Source organism: Tenrec ecaudatus, chromosome 2, assembly GCF_050624435.1.
Source record: "Tenrec ecaudatus isolate mTenEca1 chromosome 2, mTenEca1.hap1, whole genome shotgun sequence".
Taxonomy (NCBI): domain Eukaryota; kingdom Metazoa; phylum Chordata; class Mammalia; order Afrosoricida; family Tenrecidae; genus Tenrec; species Tenrec ecaudatus.
Window position 1 is genome coordinate 77,678,993 of NC_134531.1, and position 18,935 is coordinate 77,697,927.

Sequence of the window (18,935 nt, forward strand, 5' to 3'; positions counted from 1 at the left end):
GTCAATGGGCTGAAGAAACGTAATTGTGAGGACGACTCAGGACCACGTGGTGTTTCATTCTGTCGTACGTAGAGTTGCTGTGAGACCAACTTGATGGCATCTTACAAGAACAACAATAATTAGTTGGAATATACATCAATTTCTATTTATTGATTAGTTGAATGTTCAGTTCCAGAAACTCCAGACAGTAGTACTTTTGGTTATATTCAAGGCGCCATTGTTTTGGCATGGTTTGTAATTAGAATTTTTATCAGAAATCTGACATACTGAGAATAATGTATAGCCTTTAAATTTGAAAATTTTCATTTGAATTAGAAACTGTAGTTGTGCTGTGTGTAAATGGAGTTGCACCCCCGTTTCATTGGTCTAGCTCCTCTCTCCACGGGCCCTCCTTTCAACTCACGCTGTCAGGGGCTCTCACACACGGCTGTTGGGGCAGCATGTGCGTGTGGGCAGGTGTAGACCCAAACTGGACCACGAGGGACAGGCATTTATATAGTTACAGAGCAAGAAATGTTTCACAAGCGGTATGTGACACAGTCCACTTAGGACTAATGAAGGAAAAACAAAATTGAGAAATAAAAATCGCTGCTGAGAAACAAGCCAACGAAGTCTTTTCCTGATGTTAAAATACTTCATTCTTTTGAGAGCAACTTGAAGTAAACGAGAACATGCCTTCATGTCAGTCCTTCTTTTCATATACTTCAAATTTGTACTTAATGCCCTTTTCTTCCTGGACATCAGGAAGAACACCTGGGTATCTGTAAAAGAAAAATGTACCCAGTTAAATAATATGTCAGTGAGAAAACAAACAAACCAACCTCACGGCCATCGAGCAGATGGCGACTCATGAGTTATAGAAAAATCTAGCTTTCCTACCTCTCAGCTCAAAGGCAACAATAGTGTACGAAGTGAATGAAAGTTTTTCTTCACTATGGGGTTAACTTGGGTAAATATGCTATAATATTTGTAAGGAAATTTTCAAGCTATACAGAAGATTAGAAAATCACAAGTATAATTTCTGTTCTAGCTCCCAATCTTTCCACCCAAACTAACTTCCGTTGGCAGTGCCTCCTGTGTCTCTCCATTCTATCATCCCACTAACATGAAATTTCTTAACAACCTTTCCAAGTTCTTGGTATAAAATTTTCATGTAAGCAAAAGAAAAAGAAAATACAAGCTCTTGCCTGTTTCAACCACAACAGCATGCTGAGCTTACTGCAACATGAACTCAATCCGGGAGACACGGTTTTCCTACCGCTCCCAAATCGCAGAACTAAATGCTTCAGATTAATTAATGACATCTTACTTACTCTGGGAGAAGTTTGTATTTCTCTAAATCAATTTCCGGAAAAAATGTGTCACTTTCAAATTCCTGCTGGATCCTTGTCAAGAACAGTCTAACATGACCTGGTTGGTCCATGGCTTCCTTTGAAATAAAACAAAAGTGATAAATTTCCTAATTTAGGCTGCATCAAAAGACCTACAAATCGGTTTTAAAAATCAGACAATCAAGTGTAGCGTAGGTAATTAAAAGATACGCTACATAACTTGCTCTCTGCAAAGGCTGTGGATTAAAAACCGTATGGATTTGTCTGGGGTCCTGAAGAGCGGGCTCTTGTCATGTTGAGAATACTCTGAGCACCATGAATACTTACGAGTGTGAACTTTAATTTTCTCGGCCCACTAGTTTGCTGCTAAGAACTCTTTTTAAACTTAGGTTTACCCTACCATAAATTCGGTTGTCTTAAGAATCTCAAATTAGTTGATTGCATTTCACAGAAAAGCTTATACGTGTATACATGGAGTATATATTTTATGCAAACGACACAAGAGTATCCTTTCATGAAGCCCTGGCTCGGGAAACCCCTCGGGCACACTCAGTACATTCATATCGGACTTTGTAATGCTTCCATCGCTCAGGTGATGGCTACAATGTCAGTGGCAATTTATTCTGCTTCTTGTTGCTAATGATTGCACTTGGCCTTGGGTTATTAATGAGTGTTATAACTTACTGCCTAAAGTACTGCTGGTGGTTTCTACAGAAAAAAATGATCTTGGGACCAATACATTAAAATTCTAATAAACAGTCATGAGTCCTAGAGGTAGCTCTAAAAAAAAAAAAAAGATAAAAGCAGCAACTCTTGATCTTCAAAGAGCTGAGAGAGGGTAAATTACTGCTAGGTGGCTGCTATCCATAAAATCCAAACAAGGACATGGGCTGTCTCCCTTTTTATTTTTAATAGTAAAGCTCACAGATTCTTTTTTTTGTTCTAAACAAATAAATATTCTACCATTTCTTCCAGTACCAAAAATTACAAAAGTCGTACAGGACTAACCATTATAGTATTTGAAGTTCTCTGTATGTAAGTTGATAGTATAAGGCGGAAAAATGTAAACGTTTCTGTGAAGGGTAAGATCATTTTGACTGTGGGCTATAGCAAAAGCAATCATAACCAAAAAGTCTAATCTGTGGTGGAATTGAATTCAACACATAGCAAACGTGAAGGACAGTGTACAATTGCCGGTAGCATTTTCCAGGTTATATGGATTTTTTTGTTTTGTTTATATGGATCTTTCTCCCACGGAGTTGCTGGTGGGTTCTAATAGCCAGCTTTTCAGTTACAAATGGGGCTCTTCCTCCCTGGCACACTGGGCTCCACTGCCCCAGGACTGGTCTAGTAGTGATCCAGTGAAACAGTACTTACTAATCATTGGCATACTTTATTTCTATATATACACCAAATTATAAAAATATATTAAAGTACTTACATTGCTTAAAGGATATATTTTCAAGTGAAATTGATACCGAGTCATTCATAATGTAGTAAAGGCAGAACAAAAGAACTTGTTTTCTTAGGAATTTATACTTGGTTTAAAGGAGCAAAGAAAGTGTTCATTTTCTACATTACCAATGAGTAGAATGAGGGGTTGTAGAAACAGAAAGCTAAGAAATAGAGTTTTATAATTTCACGTAGGGTCAATATGGTATCTCTTCTTTCTAAAACAATTTTAATACGTTAAGTAACCACCACTCCCGAATGGGTAGAAGTTGACATTTTTTCCCTCTTTATAGATGTTATTTTTTTTTCATTGATTCAAGAGTCAAAGAATTCTACTCATAATCCTTAAAAGTCTTTAAACCTGGAAGTCATTTGGTATTAAAGAAAAAGGAATATATTCTTTTATATATTGCGTTAGTTAGTTTACTGTGCCAACCTGGCCGATAAACACATGTGGGGTTAAATGAAGGGCAGAGGAACACGTGGCTCGGTGAGCCTGGCCTTTCGAGTTCTCAGAGACGTCTCTTGCTTTGTGATGGTCGGACCAGGGTGCAGCTGCTTTAGCAGTTCCCTGCTTCAGCTGGCAAGGCTGACTTCCTGCAAGACATCCCCAAGGAGAAGCCACATAGACCTACCCTGATGCAGCCCTGGGTGCTGGCGCAGACGCGTGGAGACCCCTGCCAGCGCTGAGATGCTTACACGATCACCGACTCAGATTTCCTCCTGCAGTCGGTGTCACTGTGCTTGTTGTGAGATGGAAGAGGGCTTTGTGGACTGGTGTGGGACACATAGACTAATGTTGGGCTTGGGCAGCACTGGGTTGGGATGTTTTCTTGATGCGCACTTAACCTATATATAAAACTTTCTTATACATGAGTTTCTGTGGATTTGTTTCTCTAAAGTCCCCAGACTAACACATATATCTATCAATTTCCCTTATGATAGGAAATCATATGATCCTTCCCTTTGCCCTGACAGCATATGTAAATAGTTGAAGAAAAGTTTGCTATTTTAACAATTCATATACATCGTCATTCCCATCTCTTTCTCAGTAGGAGGTACACTTACCTTAAAGGGCTATTCAGTTTATTTAGGGAGTAGTAAGTATTTTTGACCTGAAAACTGATCTGTGATTGCTAGATAGACAATCTAACTTGGTGGGGCTATGATTCTCAGTGGTTTGAGAATTAGGATGTGTTACCAATGAGGTATGACCTAATGTAATCATTCCTGTGAAAAGATCTGCTATGAGCAGCAATCAACCTAGAGGAAGTTTCCTCCGGAGTGTGGCTTGCTTCCAAAATATATCTCCAAACTCCAAATTCAGTGCTATCAAATTGGTTCCAACTCATAGTGACCCTATGAGACAGGACAGAACTGCCCGTGGGTCTCCAAGACTTTTAATCTCTTTACAGGTGTAGGAAGCCTCATTTTCCTCCCTTAGAGTGGCTGGTGGTTTTGAACTGATGGTCTTGTGATTAGCAGCCCAGTATGTACGGGGGAAATGGAATTTAGAGATGAGTTTTTCCGTAAATTTTCTAAAGTTCCCAAGTTTATGGACACTCTTGGAAAGCACTCCAGCATTTTGTTGGATTTGGATCTGGCACTTGGCTCATAATTATCTGACTTGACTTTGGACTTGAGCCACTGGTCTGCTGTACTGCTTGCCAATCATGGGGGATGTTAGCCTCTGCAATCTGTAGGCCAACACACAGCTATCTTACCTGCCGACCATGATTGTGGGTTTTTAGTTCCTGCAGCTATGTGAGTCAGGAGAAGCCTCCAGCCTGACATCTGGACCACGGACTAGGAACTTGCCAACCTCTACAAGCATGTGAGCTAAAGCCTCAACATAAATCATCTATCTATCTAATAATATGTGTTTCACATGTTTTACTACTCTAGAGAACCCAGCCTAAGACACTGAACTGTTGTTACTATTGCGTGCCTTTGCGTTTATTTACCTCCTAGCAACCCTAGATCTATACGGCAGAGTAGCGCAGTTCCATAGGACTTTCTCGTCTGCAACCTTTCTAGTTGTCTCCCAGAACTTTTCTTCCTCAGAGATGCTGCTGTTAGCAGCTGAGTGCTTAACTACTGCACCACCAAGGGCCCTTGAAATGAGATCAGTGGGGATAAAAACCTCCATGTTTTTATTTAGTAAATTTATATAATCAACGTAGTAATGTCTAACTTACAGTAGTGATAATGTGTTTCCTTTACTCTTGGTTGAGTCTTTTAAGGTTCCGACAATGGGCTCTGCCCTAGCTTCTGAAAGGAAGTAATCAAAATTCTATTTACCGACACCTCTACTCACCTTGTAAACAGAACTGCCTCCTATGATCCAAACCATGTCAACTTTATTTCCTAATTCTGGTTGCTCAATGAGTTTTAAGGCACCATCCAGACTTTTGGCAAGAAAATGAGCTCCTGGTGGGGTTTCCCTTAAGTTAAAAACAGAGACCAACAATTAACATACTTTCCCTAACATCTAGTCTAGTAGTCACAATAGGAAACTTATTACACAACTAAAATGACTATAAATAAGAATTCTTGCACAACACAGATAAAAACACTTAACACATATATGGCCAATAATTCATCCCAAATTTGAATGGTCCACAATAAATTAAAAACCCACATGTAATACTAGACAGGATCTATCAGAACAATAGTTGTCTTTGGCTGGGTAAGTATAAAGTGGTTTAACATTTCATTGTGCACATGTTGAACTTGTACACAAACCAAGAGGCAGTCATTTGAATAGAATAAGGGATAGATACTTTATGATTGAATATCAGGAAAGGTGAGAATCAGGGTTATATTTTCTCATCATACTTATTTAATCTGTTGGCTCAGCAATTAATCCGAGAAGCTTGACTGTAAGAAAAATGTGGCATTAGGTTTGGAGGAAAGCTTATTAAGAACTTAAGATATGCAGATGACACAACTTTGCATGAAACATTTGCTGATGGAGATCAAAAAAGACTGCAGCCTTCAGGATGGACTGCAACGCAATTAGAGAAAACAAGTCTTCACTACTGTACCCATAGGCAATATCTGATAAAATGGAGCAAGGATTGAGGTTGTCAAGGATTTGAAAAGCAAGGATGCTACTTGGACAGCTAATCCACGCTAGGGTACCTACTTCGACCACCTCATAGGTGTGTTCAAGTTGATCAGTGAATAAGGAAGATAGAAGAATCGATGCGTTTGGATTATGGTGCTGGTGAAGAACATTTAAAGTACAGCGGACTGCCAGAATGACAAACCAATCTGTCTTGGAAGAAGAGTATCTTTTAGATGGGGGGATGGTGAAAGTTCATCTCAACGATATATCAGGAAGGACCAGTCCCTGAAAAAAGTCACTATGCTTGGGATAGTGGAAGGTCAATGAAAAAGAAGATTCTTAAGACATGGATTGACACAGCGGCTGCAGCAATGGGCTCCAGCCTAATACTCTGAGCGTGGTACAGGACGGGTCAGTGTTTCATTCTGTTGTATACAGGGGCCCCATGAGTTGGAATTGAACCAATAGCACCTAACAGCAACAATATGGGTAAGATACTGAACAATATCGCAGGCATCAAGAGAAAATGGGAGAAATACAGCCACCAAGCCAAAACCATCTGGTTGACAGTCAAGCATCTGAGGAAGTAGCATATTATTAAGAAGCGACACTACCAGGGAAGTTCAAGCTGCGCTAAAGACATTAGCGAACAAGGCTCCAGGAACTGATGAAATACCAACTGAAGTGTTTCAACTAATGGACGCAGTGCTGGAAACAATCCCTTGTCTATGCCAAGAAACTTGGAACTTGGATCCCTGCTCAATCAAATAGAAGAGCTCCATATTTCTGCCCATTTCCAAAGAAAGGGAATGCAGGAACATATGGAAACTATGGAAAAATATATACAAGTTTGGCTGAAGATCATTCACAGTGGTTGTAGCAATACACTTTCCAAGAACTGCTAGACATTCCGGGCAGATTCAGAAGAGGATATGGACTAAGGGATAACAGATGGATAGTGGCTGACGAGGAAGACTGTTAAATTACAGACAGCACCTCACAGAATGGGGATTCCACAGACCACTTAGCTGTGCTCACAGAGAACCGCACATAGGCCACTAGGGACCTTTTGAGCAATCACGAAAGGCGTGAGTCAAGGTTGTATACTTTCACCACATTTATTCAATTTGTACGCTGAGCAAATAATCCGAGAAACTGGATTACATGAGGAGCGCAGTATCAGGATTTAAAGACAATATATGAAATGCTGATGACATAACCTTACTCACTGAGAGTCTAGAGGGCTTAAAGCCCTTAGTGATGAAGATTAGCTATTACAGCCTGCGGGAAACAGAGAACCGGGAAGAGAGGGTATTTGGACAAATTATCTATGCTCACAATTAAGAATTAAGTGTCTGAGGCAGACTGGTGGAGGAAGGCCTTCACATTTGAGAGTTGGAGAGGATTCCCGTCACTTCTGACTACAAATCATCCCCAGGATCTCCCTGCCTTACTAGCCTACTTAAAGATGCTCCTATTAGCACAGGGCTGCTCTCCAGTGTGTCCAGAGGCTATCTGCCATGGGAAGCACCCAGACCTATTGTCACCACACCCTAAATCGGGCCCACTCCCTTCTGATAAGGATCCTAGATTATTCCCCAGGATAAGAACTCAGAACATGTAAGGCCAAGCCTGCTCAGGGATGGCCAAGGTTAAGCAGCCATCTTAACTCTAGAACCAGCCCATCTTGTTATGTATGTGTCTCCCTGTCATATGCATGCCCCTAGTACATCCCCTTTCAGTTATGTGTACATCCCTTCCGGTTACCTATGTGCTTAATGGGGCTTGCTAGCCCATGAGTCTATAAGCCTGTCAGAGAATACATTAGCTTTCTGTGTTTCTAGTCTCCAGGGATGAGGTGAGCTCTTAGATGCCCTACCTGATGTTTCTTTAATTTACCCTTCAATTATGCAACAATCCCTTAGGACCCATTTGGTTGTGGAGGCGGGTCCCCACAACAGCCTTCATTATGGATTATACCTCAACATAAAGAAAGTAAAAACCCTCACTATTTGATTAATAAGCATTATCCCAGTAAGCTGAAAAGATTCACATTGTCAAGGATTTCATTTTATTTGGATCCACAATCAGCTCCCATGGAAATATGTCAAATTAAACAATGAACTTTATTACGCAAATCTGCTGTAAAAGACCCTTAAAAGTATTAAAACGCAAAAATGTCACTTTGAGGAATATGGTGAACCTGACCCAAGCCATGATACCCTCAAATGCCTCAGATCCATGTGAAAGTTGGATAGTGAATAAAGACTGAAGAATTTATATCTTTGATTTATGGTACTGGTGAAGACTATAGACTACACCATGGACTTCCAGGAGACAGAAAAAATCTATCTTGGAAGAAATACAATACAGTATCCCTTAGAAGCGATGATAGCAAGACTTTGCACTTTGTACCCATGACCCGTTTGGGCCAGTCCCCAGAATACGAAACATGCATGATAAAGAAGAGGGTTAGTGAAGTAGAGGAAGACTCACTGCTTCTAGATGGACAAACATTGTGATTGTAACAATAGGCTTAAACATAACAGATGTGAGGATAGCAGAGGACCAGGCAGTGTTTCCTTTTAGTACACGTCGCCGGGTCACTCGGAGTTGGAATCAATGTGAATACACGGAACACACTCAGTACACACACAATCTAACAGAGGAAAAGGTTAATTTCCATACTCACACTGGCTAGTCTCAAGTCTTCCCAGCTCATGCAATTCATTTTATAAATGAATTACCACACAATATTCTGTCTTCACAATAATTAGGAGCAGAACAGAGATTACAATTCAATGTCAATTTCTTAGCCTGGTGCTTAAAACATTACAAGTCTTTCAACTAACAGTAACTCAAACTCTTGTTCACTCAGGAAATGGAATTGTTAATTCTCTTGGCTTCTTCTTACCTCTTTTTGACACGTGATTATTTTACCCTTTGTTTCATTAAAGGAGTTGGGATAGAGCAAAGACTATATTTTGACTCATGGAAAAAGGCATGGAAGCCAAAAAAAAAAGTTAAATGTGCCAAGGGATCTCCCATGGTATCATGGTAATTAAAGTTACTAGGATGGATCAGACTATTCAGTGAGAGAACTGATTCGGGGAAAAAAATGATGGCTTACAGTTGGAGGTGGATATAGTCTAGTTATAAAATCTAAAGATCATTAAAATTTGAAAAGCAAAATTCACTAACTGCCATCAAGTTGATTCCAACTCTGAATAGTGTATGGCCCTTGCAATGATTCTTGATCTCAGCACAGATGCAGAGCATGCTGTGGGAGGGGGACGGCTGGTCTCAAACAGACTTGTTGAAGATATGTCTACCTTCCAGGATATGGGAATCAGCCTTAGGCTGATCCATCCTTCTTTCTCCATCCACTCATAAAATTAGGAGACATGTAACACCACCACACCCATTTCACCAATGTTCACTACACCGCTATTAATAATTGCTATAAGCTATCAGGTAAGGGATGTTGCTCCAATAGCAGGGATGGTGGAATCCCTAAAGTAGCTCAAACTGTTCATGCGCTTGGCTGTTAACTGAAAGGCAACTCAGAGGAAAGTGATGGTGATCTACTTCTTACAAATGATTAAAAAAATGAAACTCAGCCAGTTTTCCTGTGACACTCGTAGTTTCACCCTGGGTTGGAACTGACTCACTGACCTTCAAAGTCAGTTCTCGCTGGTGCACATTCTGAGAGCCAGGTTAGTCTTTGCTAAACCATGAGGGGAGGGAACTGTAGCACGAAGAGGAGGAAGACTTAATCATTGTGGAGAAAATGCTTGTGAGATGTTAATAAGGTACAATTGTACCACAAAATGGTAGGTCACTTTTATAAAGACTTTAATGGGTGAGAGCATCGTATATAGGCAATTCTTGGCCTTCAAGACTGCAGCATGGTGGTAAAAACAAAAAAACCCCCAAACATTTTAAAACAGCTTTCTGAGATATAAACCGCGTATCATTAATTTACTCTCTGTTCAGCCAAAGGATTTTGAATCTGTTCAGAGTTAGGCATCTATTTCTACTACCTAAGCATTTCTATGACCCCAAAAGAAACCCCATGCCCAGGTGCAGTCATTTCTGTCTCCTCATGCTCAGGCTCTGGTAACCACTAACCTACCCTGTCTCTCTGGATCTGCCAATTCTGGGCATTTCATATAAATGCAGTTATACCACATCTGGCCTTTTGTGCTTGGCCTCTTCCACTTCATATTCATGCTTTCAAGGCCTGTCCGGTATTGTAGCATGACAGCATTTCAATTCCTTTTTATAATACCATCCCATGGCATGACTTTATCATATTTTGTTGGGCATTCAACCATTGACAGTCATTTGGGTTCTTCCTGTTCTTTGTCTATTATCAATAGTGTGACTAAAAAATTTCTGTACAAATATGTGTGTGGGAAGTCTTTAATTTTCCTGGGTATATAACTAGGAATGGAGTTTTTGGGTCATATATAGGTTCCAAACCACAAAGTCAACAGTTCAAACCCACCAGCTGCTTTGCCAGATGCGAGGCGGCTGTTTGCACAGTCTCTCTGAGTTTCAGAAATCATACACAGGGTTACCATGAGTCGGAATGGAGTCAATAGCAGTCAAGGTTCTGATAGCTTTGTTTAACTACTTGAGGAAATGCTTGGTTTCCACATGATTGCTAACAATTTCTCTTAAGGCCACAAAATATTTGCATAGAAAGCTTTCCAAAAGGACTCAATCCCCTATCTTATTAAGACAATTACCCTGAATAATGAGTATCTAAAAATAAATTTGGGGATTATTTTGAAGATTATTTGGGCTCTGACTTCCGGTGCCCCGAGGTAGAAAAGAATGAACCATGGCCAGGCCTTGCCCAGAGGAGGGCTTCCTCACGACTGTTATATTAGATCCGACTCTCGAAGCTTCTGTGTCAAGGACTGCAGCCTTCAGTACGGGTTACAACTCAGTGGAAAACCAACTCCTCCCAACTGGACCAATACGCAACATCAAGATAAATGGGGGAAAGATTGAAGTTGTCAAGGATTTCATCTTGCTTAGATCCACAATCAATGCTCATGGAAGCAGCCGTTAAGAGATCAAACTACACATGGCACCAAATCTCTTTCAACTGTTGAAAACGCAAGGAGGGTACTTTGAGGACTAGGGTGCACCTGACCCAAGCCATGGAATTTTGCATCACCTCATATGCATGTGACATTTGGACACTGAATAAGGAAGAATGAAGAAGTAAAGCACTGGTGCTCAGTGTACGTGTAGTAGGCTGGCCAGGAGGAAAGCAGAGGGGCAAAACATAAACTCCAAAACTTTACAACCCAGCATGCCTATTTCTCAGCATGCTTTATAATAAAAACTTCAGGTTTTCTGCTTTTTTTTTTTTTAAAGAAAAAGGGACCCACATGAACAAATGTTACATACAAACACCTAAGAAGCAACCGTACCACATTACACACACCACCCAGCCCAAACTCACTGCCACTGAGACGATTCCGACTCATGGTGTTGCCCCATATATCTTTAAGAAAGCAGTCTGCCAAATCTTCTTCCCCAGGGGTGGCTCACGGGCTCAAAACTGTCAGTTTCTTGGGTAGCAGCTGAGCGCTTAACCAACATGTCACCAGGGCACCGACACACCTTGTTGGGGGGGGGGAGGTGGAGGGTGGCTTGGAGGGGTCAAGGTCACAAAGAAGCAATTATCTTTTGAGATGAATTGCAGGCTCCAGTGAATATCTTCCCCACTGAGATTTGTTTTAGCTCAAGCTAGTCATGAATAAACTTTTATATTCAAGAATATGGCATTAAGGAAGCTCTGGGAATAGCAATATAGTCTGTGGGATTTGCAGTCTACCAAGTAATGAGAGAATCAGAATATCCTAGCAACCAGGAGCAAGAGCACACGAAGGGTGAGACAGACGGCAAGATGCACATCTACATAGTTCCCAGCACCTTCCAGCCACCCGTTTACAGATGCTGTTGACACACTTTCCTCCAGGTTTCTACCTGTGCCAGATGGGAGGGATTTGGGAGAAAGAGCTTTCTCCGAGCCTGGATCCCCTTAGGCTATGTGAGGCTTCTGACTTTCACATACGGTCTCTTAAAAAGTACTTTTTGGTTTAGGAGCTCAGGTGGTGTTGTAGCTATGCCGTTGGGCAGCGACCCACAAGATCAGCAGATTGAAACCACCAGCCACTCTGTGGAAGGCTTTCTCTTCCTCTAAAGAAGTGGTTCTCAACTGTCCTAATGCCTCAACCCTTTAATATAGTTCCTCATGTTGTGGTGACCACCCCAACCATTAACACTATTTTTGCTGCTACTTTATAACTGTAATTTTGCTACTGTTATGAATCGGGCGACCCCTGTGAAAGGGTTGTTTGACTGCCAAAGGGGTCACGACCCACAGGTTGAGAACCACTGCAATAGAGTTTCAGAAACTCAAGAGGCAGTTCTACATCCTGTCCTACAGGGTCACAGTGAGGCAGCATCCACTGACAGTGAGTTTGGGGCTTCTGGTTTGTCAGTTTAGCTCACGTTTCATTGATCTTTAAAAAACAACTTTGTTTCCACTGATCTCTCATTTCTCTCCCTCAGCACTGATCCAGTTCCTGTCTTCTGATCTTTGCGTTTGCTCTTCTTTTACTAATTCACATAGTAAAGTTAGAGTATTGATTTATGAGCTCGTTTCCTTTTGATCTTACAGCTGTTAGGTTTTTCCTGGAACATCGCCTTTGCTGGGCCTTGGCAGTTCTGATGTACTTTCATTTTCAACTGACTCTTTTGACATTTTTGTTTCTTCCTGTTATTCATTTCCAATTTCATCCCATGACAGTCTTTTGATGTAGCTCGGCTGTGGTTTCTGGTTATTCAAACACGAGTGGAGATGTACCGTGAAGGTTAACTGTGCTTCAAATCCATAAGTTAGCACTAAATAGGGGGCATGCTAGATCATCTGAGCTGGGTTGAGCCAATCTGTTGAGAGGTCTCAGAGCTAATGTTTCCCTGAAGAAATTCCACCTGTGGACACAGTGTGAGCCTGTGTCTGCTTTTTTCCACGGTTTAGCCTACAGATTTCTGTCGTTTGGCCAGGCCCTACATTGTGCAAATGGACTCCCTGTAATGAATCTCTCAGTAGAGGTCTTCTAATGGCTCTGCTTCTCCAGCTACACTCCTGACTAATACATATGGCAAAGGAATAATAAGACCATTGGTCTCAAACAGGTAGCACCCCAAGACTATGTAATTTTGTTGATATATTAGTATATATAGTAATATATATTAGTATATATTCGTATGATAAATTAATTGGAAGAACAATAGCACAGGCTAATTCCAAACGCCCCCCCAAAGGTCTAATTCAGTTCTACTCCACCCTCCCCAAGGAAGCCCTGAAACTCAACCCAGCTTTTTCCCATTTCTTTCTCTCTCTCTCTTTTTTTGTTTTCAGAAAAAAGAAATAGACTAGAAATCAGGGTATGTCAGGTAAATAACATGGAAACATTGACCAAAGTACACTTCCAGGCATCTGAAACTGTCTACTCCAAGGCTTGAAATGACAGGAAAATCATGAGGCCAACTCATCTCTGATAAGCCTTAGGGATATTTCAACACTTAGACATTTTCTTCTGCTAGATTCAAGACAGATAACACAATGTGATTTGAGGGTTGTGTTATAGGGTACACAATTCTGACTGGTTCAGCCCATTTTATAATGTACAGATGTATATGTACTGCATTTAGGACTGTACTGCATTTAGGACTGGGCCCAGCGAGGGGGAAATATCTTGATTTTGACAATTCCCTAAAGATATTTTGATGCGAAACTAAAAAAAGTTATTAACTACACCATGCATTTGATACTTTGAGTCTACTGCATAATGTTTCAAGGAAATTTGTCAATCTTTTTATAATGAGATATGTGTACTGTAACTTTTCAAGGTTATGAACCAGAGTAAGTTACTGTTATATGGCAGAAATGACTGCTTATTCATTGTCCATAATCACTTGACTGTTATGAAGTATCTTCATCAATAGCTTCATTCCACCCACCTCAGTGGGTCCTACTCAGGCCATTCTTACAGTAAATGTAAATGACGGTACTTACTTGAGTTCTCTACTGAGAACTAAATTAATCCTATCTTTCAAAGGTCTATTCTTCTCAGGAATGGAGAACCAGGTCTTCCTACCCATAATCACCAAATTCTGTTTACCTGTAAAATCCACAAAAATGTAAGTATAATCTTTGGGAAAAGTATTACCAGTTTCAGGCTGTCCAATCCATGTGAATATGCACCACTAACTGAAGTCACTGCCATCAGGTTAATTTTGACTCATGGAAACCAGATTGGGCAGGAAAGAACTGCGCCCTCCACCCCGATTTCTCAAACTGTAACTCTTCAGGGGGAATAAAAAACCTCACCTTTCTCCCTAGGGGCGGCTGGAGCTTTCAAACTACTGACCTCGAGGTTAGCAGCCCTATGCGTAACCACTCTGCAGCCAGGATTCCTATATGCACACACACATATAGGTTATAATATGATAATTTATATATATAAAAATTACATTTTACATATGCACACATGTCAGTTATTTGGACACGTTTTCAGGAGAGACTAGTCCCTGGAGAAGGACATTGTGTTTGATAAAGTACAGGGACAATGATGGTCTGATACAGTGGCTGTAACAAGGGGCTCAAACATAAGAACAAGTGTGAGGATGGCACAAGGCTGGGCGGTGGTTCACTCAGTTGTGCTAAAGGTCACTATGCCTGGGAGCAGACATGACTGTTTCTAACAATGACAACACATTTATCAATAGTTCTAGACATAGATCTAACCCTAACCATACCTCTAGCCTGCCCTCTCTGTACCTCCATCACACACGAGACATATGGAGTTTAAAACACACGTACATAGATGGAGAGGGGTAGAAACATATAGAAAGGACACATTTGGCATGTATTCACTCATTCAAAAACTACTGTATTTACTAAAAACTAAGCAAAAAGGCTGGGCATTGCATGTTTTCCCTATTACCACAACACACCTTGAATTCTTTAGCTTTAGGAACTTTCTTATTTATTTCGACTAGTAACTTAGAGCCAAATCAACGGGCCTTGTCTCTGACCTGCTGTAAAGCTCTGCACCTTCGGCTCCTTTCTGATCCCATGTTTCTATTGCTGGTTCCCTTTTAGATGTGTCTCCAGCTTCTACATGGGGTCTCCTTCATAAGGACCCTGATGGTGCTACTGGGTAAGTGCTGGATTGCTGAGGCCATGTTGGCAGTTCAAATCCAGCTTGCGGCTTGGGAAAAAGATGAAGCTATCCTGCTCCTGTAAAAACGTACAGCCCTAGAACCCCTGTAGGGTTCCTATGAGTGGGAACGGACTCGATGGCAGTGGGTTTGGATCCCTCCCTTTATTCGTCTCCTCGGTTGTCCTCTTTGCTTCAGTGGCTGATTGTCCTGGATGTGTGAGTGGCACCTCAAAACTGTCATAATCTCCAGTGCACTTTCTCATTCCTGACTTTTCATGTCATTCAGACTCTTACACTGAAAGCCTTGGAGTTCAACTTTCAGGGTCTCTAACTGATGTAATACTGAACAGTCTAGGAGACCTGTGCTTTCCCTCCACAACTCTCCATGCTACTAACTGACGTAAAACGTAGAAAACATTGTCTTTGTGAACTATATTATACTGACCTTGATGCACCCGAGACCATGGCACTGATGGTTCAGATCCAGTGACTCATTCCCTCAAGCTGTTTGGTTATGAAGTTCTCATACCTTTGCCCCCTGAATGCTTTACTACATTCATAAACATAGTGGCAGCAAAAGTTACAAATACCCTCTGGCAATCTGTGTGTGTGTGTGTGTATGTGTATGGTTGTATGTCCACATTGGTCTCACACCCATTCAGCTGCACCTTTATCCCCGCTGCTATTTGCAGGCCACAGTTATGGCAGGACTGTGGATAAAACAGTATTTACCTCAGGTTGCCTTTAATTCTAGCCCTTCTCCCAGTGTGCTCCCCACCTCCATCCTTTTAGGGTGACCTCGCTTTTATTGTTTATGGCTTTATGCCAATTGTTGCCCAATACCTGAATTTTATGAACAAGCCCATATATGATTTCAAGGGGGAACAAAAGAAATTTTGAATAAACCTTGGGAACTGCACACACCTCTCAGGTAGGGAAAAGGTTCCAGATTAACAAGGGGAAAGTTCCAATTTAATATTTGCACTGGTAAACGTATTCCATCAAGAGCTTTGGGGGCCCGGGTGAACCTGAGTCCCTTAAACACCCATATTACCGTCTACTGAAGAGGAAGTGGTCGTGGTCATTCTCTGGAAATACTGGAATTCATTCCTGCAAGTCAGAGAAACACAGCATTAGACGTTTCCACGTGGGCTCAGGCTGTAACATGCGTTGACGACAGAGTGCGCTGGGTGGGCGTCCACGGCCTGGACTTGGCTGTGGGCCTGGGAACTGCGGGGAGGCCTCGGGGCAGCACGACTGGGTCGGAAACCAACGACCCAGCGTCTTGGCCAGGTCGTGTTTAGGCAACTGGTTGGGGGGGTCTTCGACTCGGCTCAGGTCAAAATAATTCCGGTTCTCCAGCAGCGAGTCCGCAAGGCGCGTCTCCACCCGGCACCAGCCTTAGTTTCCCCGCCCCGGAAGGTACCTGAGCATGGGCCAGGGTAGGTTTCCGTTCTTGCCGATGCCCAGATTTTGGGACACAGCGGCGATGCAGTTCAGCGGAGGAGCCATGAGAACAACTATGAACAGCACAGAGCTCAGCGCGGGTCCTAGCTTCCGGGCGAAGCTTGGCGCGAAATTGTGGTGGCCCCGCCCCCTTGGTTCGATTTGTGCGGGAGAGGCCCCGCCCCTAACTCCGCCCCGGCGCACGACTGGGTCGCGACGTGCTCGCGCCCGCGGACGCCTGGGCACTGTGGCCGCGGGGTCGCGCTCTCAGCTCGGCCCTACCCCCAGCCTGCCCTACCGGCCCAGCTATGTCCCGCCGGAAGCTGGCCTCAGGCGGCGCCGACGCCGCCGGCCCCGCTCCGGCCAGGCAAGCGGTTTTGAGCAGATTCTTCCGATCTGCGGGAAGCCTGAAGTCCACCTCCTCCCCCCCGGGTGCAGCCGAGAAGGCCGACCCCGACTCCGCAGCGCCCCCAGCGTCCACTTTCCCAGCCGGACGGCTGCCTCGCGGGGTGAGCTTAGTCCAGCAGGGGGCGGGGCTGCGGAGGGCGGAGCTTGGAGGCCGGAAGGAGGAGGCGAGGACTTGGAGGGAAACCGCGGGACGAGGCGGGCGGGTGAGAAGGGGAGGAGCCGGGGAGGAAAAGATGAGAAACTGGAGCCTGACCCACGTTCTAGGTGTAGTTAAAGATTTTTAGTTTCTAGTGAAAACAGACTTGATGGGAGCCTAGGTGGCGCGGTGGTTAAAGCACCTGACGGCGATTTGAAAGGTGGGCCGTTTTTGTGTCCCGAAGGATCAGAGCTTTGAAATGTGCTTGATAGGTTGGGTGTATGGATTGTTATAAGAGCTCCCAATAAAATGTTTATTTAAAAAAAATGTAGAGCTTTGGAAACAGCCCTACTTTGACATGTAGGGTACCTGTTAGTCTTATGAAACCCAAATCAAACTCACTGCCATCGCATCACTGCCATCGATGTCAACACACAGTGACCAGGGACTGGACCAGTTTACATGCTCCAGTCTAGCAAGAACTGAAAGACAGGACTGGGGTCTTTATAGTGCGGGGTGAGGAAGCCTCAAAGAACCAGAGTAATATTATTTCATTGGTGCTATATGTGCTGCGTCCTGGTTAACTCAACCCTTCCTTTTGACCCTTCTGTGAGGGGTTGTCCTATTGTCTACTGATGGGTTTGGGGTTTCTGCTCCAACATCCCTCATCCACAGCAATATAGTTTTGGGTCTTGTAACACCTGTTATCTGACCCCGTCAATACTTCAAGATGGTACAGGCTGGAGTGCTTCTTCCATGTGCGTTTGTTGCTTCTCGGCTGGTTGTTTAACTTCAAGCTTTTAAGACCTGTGTGTTGCTTCAAATCTTCCTTCCTTCCTAACTTTGCCTTTCCTAAATAGATACTCGTTTGTTTCTTATGAATACTTTGTTTCAGATGCTTTGATTCGATCAACTGATAGACAAGGCTGATTGAGTCAAGAAAGGTAGCTGCCTCAGTTCCAGGAGGAGTTGAGGTGTGGAAGCTTATGACCTGCGCCCTGTTTTTGATAATGGTAGAAACAGTTCACCCATAGATCTTTCCAGAGCCAAGAGTGCATGAGTCTGAAGGGTAGATGTGAGAACTTTGGTCTAGTTCAGAAGTCGTGCAAATGACTTGAAGTGTATCACGTATCAAGATTAGAGATGATTGGTTCTTTGAGAACCTGTGGTATTTTCTAACCAGCTTCTTTTGTGATTTAGGCCACAGAACATGACAGAGGTAAAAAGAGAACATTGGAGAATGATGGACCTGTTAAAAAGCGAGCAAAGAAAGCCCAAGAAAAAGAAAGAGGAATCGATTTGGTAGCTTCTGGGAACTCTGGTGAGTTCTGGGACAATGATTCTTTTTCTCAGCAGTCTTGGCTCTTATATTTTGTGCATTTTCCAGAGCAGAGGAAGCTACTGTGGAGTCTTGTCTTTTTTTTTTTTAATAGAGAGAAGTTCCTATTGTGTTGAAGCCAAGCTGTCAACAAGTGGTGGTGGTGGGGGTGGTGTGGGTGGGGACAGAGCTGGGGTTCTGCAATTTAGCTTTTGTTCTCTTAACTCATTTATTCCTTCCAGTTAATTCCTCCCCACTGACCCCACCCCCTTGGTTATAGGAGTGAAACATTCTTGTTATGAAATCTCAAATAATACAGAAACATAGAATACAGACAGTGAAAAAGTCACTCAAGACCACACTCAATACCACTGAGTTGATTCTGACTCATAATTACCCTGTAGAACAGACTCACTGCCCCTCTGGGTTTCCAAGACTCTTTAGGAGCAGAAGCCTCATCTTTCAGCCACAAGTGGAGTGGCTGGTGGTTTGAACTTTGGACCTTGTGGTTGGCAGC

General features: G+C 42.7%; 2 protein-coding genes across 3 annotated transcripts in view; one reads left to right on the top strand and one right to left on the bottom strand.

Moving 5' to 3' along the window:
• Positions 1-282: 282 nt before the first annotated feature.
• On the bottom strand, positions 283-17,063 carry DHFR (dihydrofolate reductase). Of its 2 annotated transcripts, XM_075541227.1 has the most exons (6): positions 16,537-17,063; positions 16,165-16,220; positions 13,961-14,066; positions 5,101-5,227; positions 1,314-1,429; positions 283-761 (listed from the first exon to the last, which is right to left on the bottom strand). In XM_075541227.1, exons 1-6 carry the CDS (start codon positions 16,620-16,622, stop codon positions 683-685), a joined length of 570 nt encoding a protein of 189 aa, XP_075397342.1. In that variant the 5' UTR covers positions 16,623-17,063; the 3' UTR covers positions 283-682. The 2 variants fall into 2 exon arrangements, with proteins under 2 accessions (XP_075397342.1, XP_075397343.1); XM_075541228.1 differs by lacking the exons at positions 16,165-16,220; positions 16,537-17,063 and adding an exon at positions 14,276-14,361.
• MSH3 (mutS homolog 3) overlaps positions 16,770-18,935 on the top strand; it is a 197,679-nt gene continuing 195,513 nt past the window's right edge. Inside the window, exons 1-2 of the mRNA XM_075541226.1 lie at positions 16,770-17,065; positions 18,301-18,421. Coding sequence (XP_075397341.1) covers positions 16,865-17,065; positions 18,301-18,421 — 322 coding nt within the window. The 5' untranslated portion in view covers positions 16,770-16,864. The remainder of the gene's footprint in view (positions 17,066-18,300; positions 18,422-18,935) is intronic.

Excerpts from the sequence above, each read along its gene's own strand:
- DHFR (XM_075541227.1), bottom strand. The coding sequence starts at position 16,622 with ATGGCTCCTCCGCTGAACTGCATCGCCGCTGTGTCCCAAAATCTGGGC. Across the intron at positions 5,228-13,960 it reads GTTCTCAGTAGAGAACTCAA|GGAAACCCCACCAGGAGCTC; the intron begins GTAAGTACCGTC and ends TTTTAACTTAAG. Across the intron at positions 1,430-5,100 it reads GAGGCAGTTCTGTTTACAAG|GAAGCCATGGACCAACCAGG; the intron begins GTGAGTAGAGGT and ends TTTATTTCAAAG.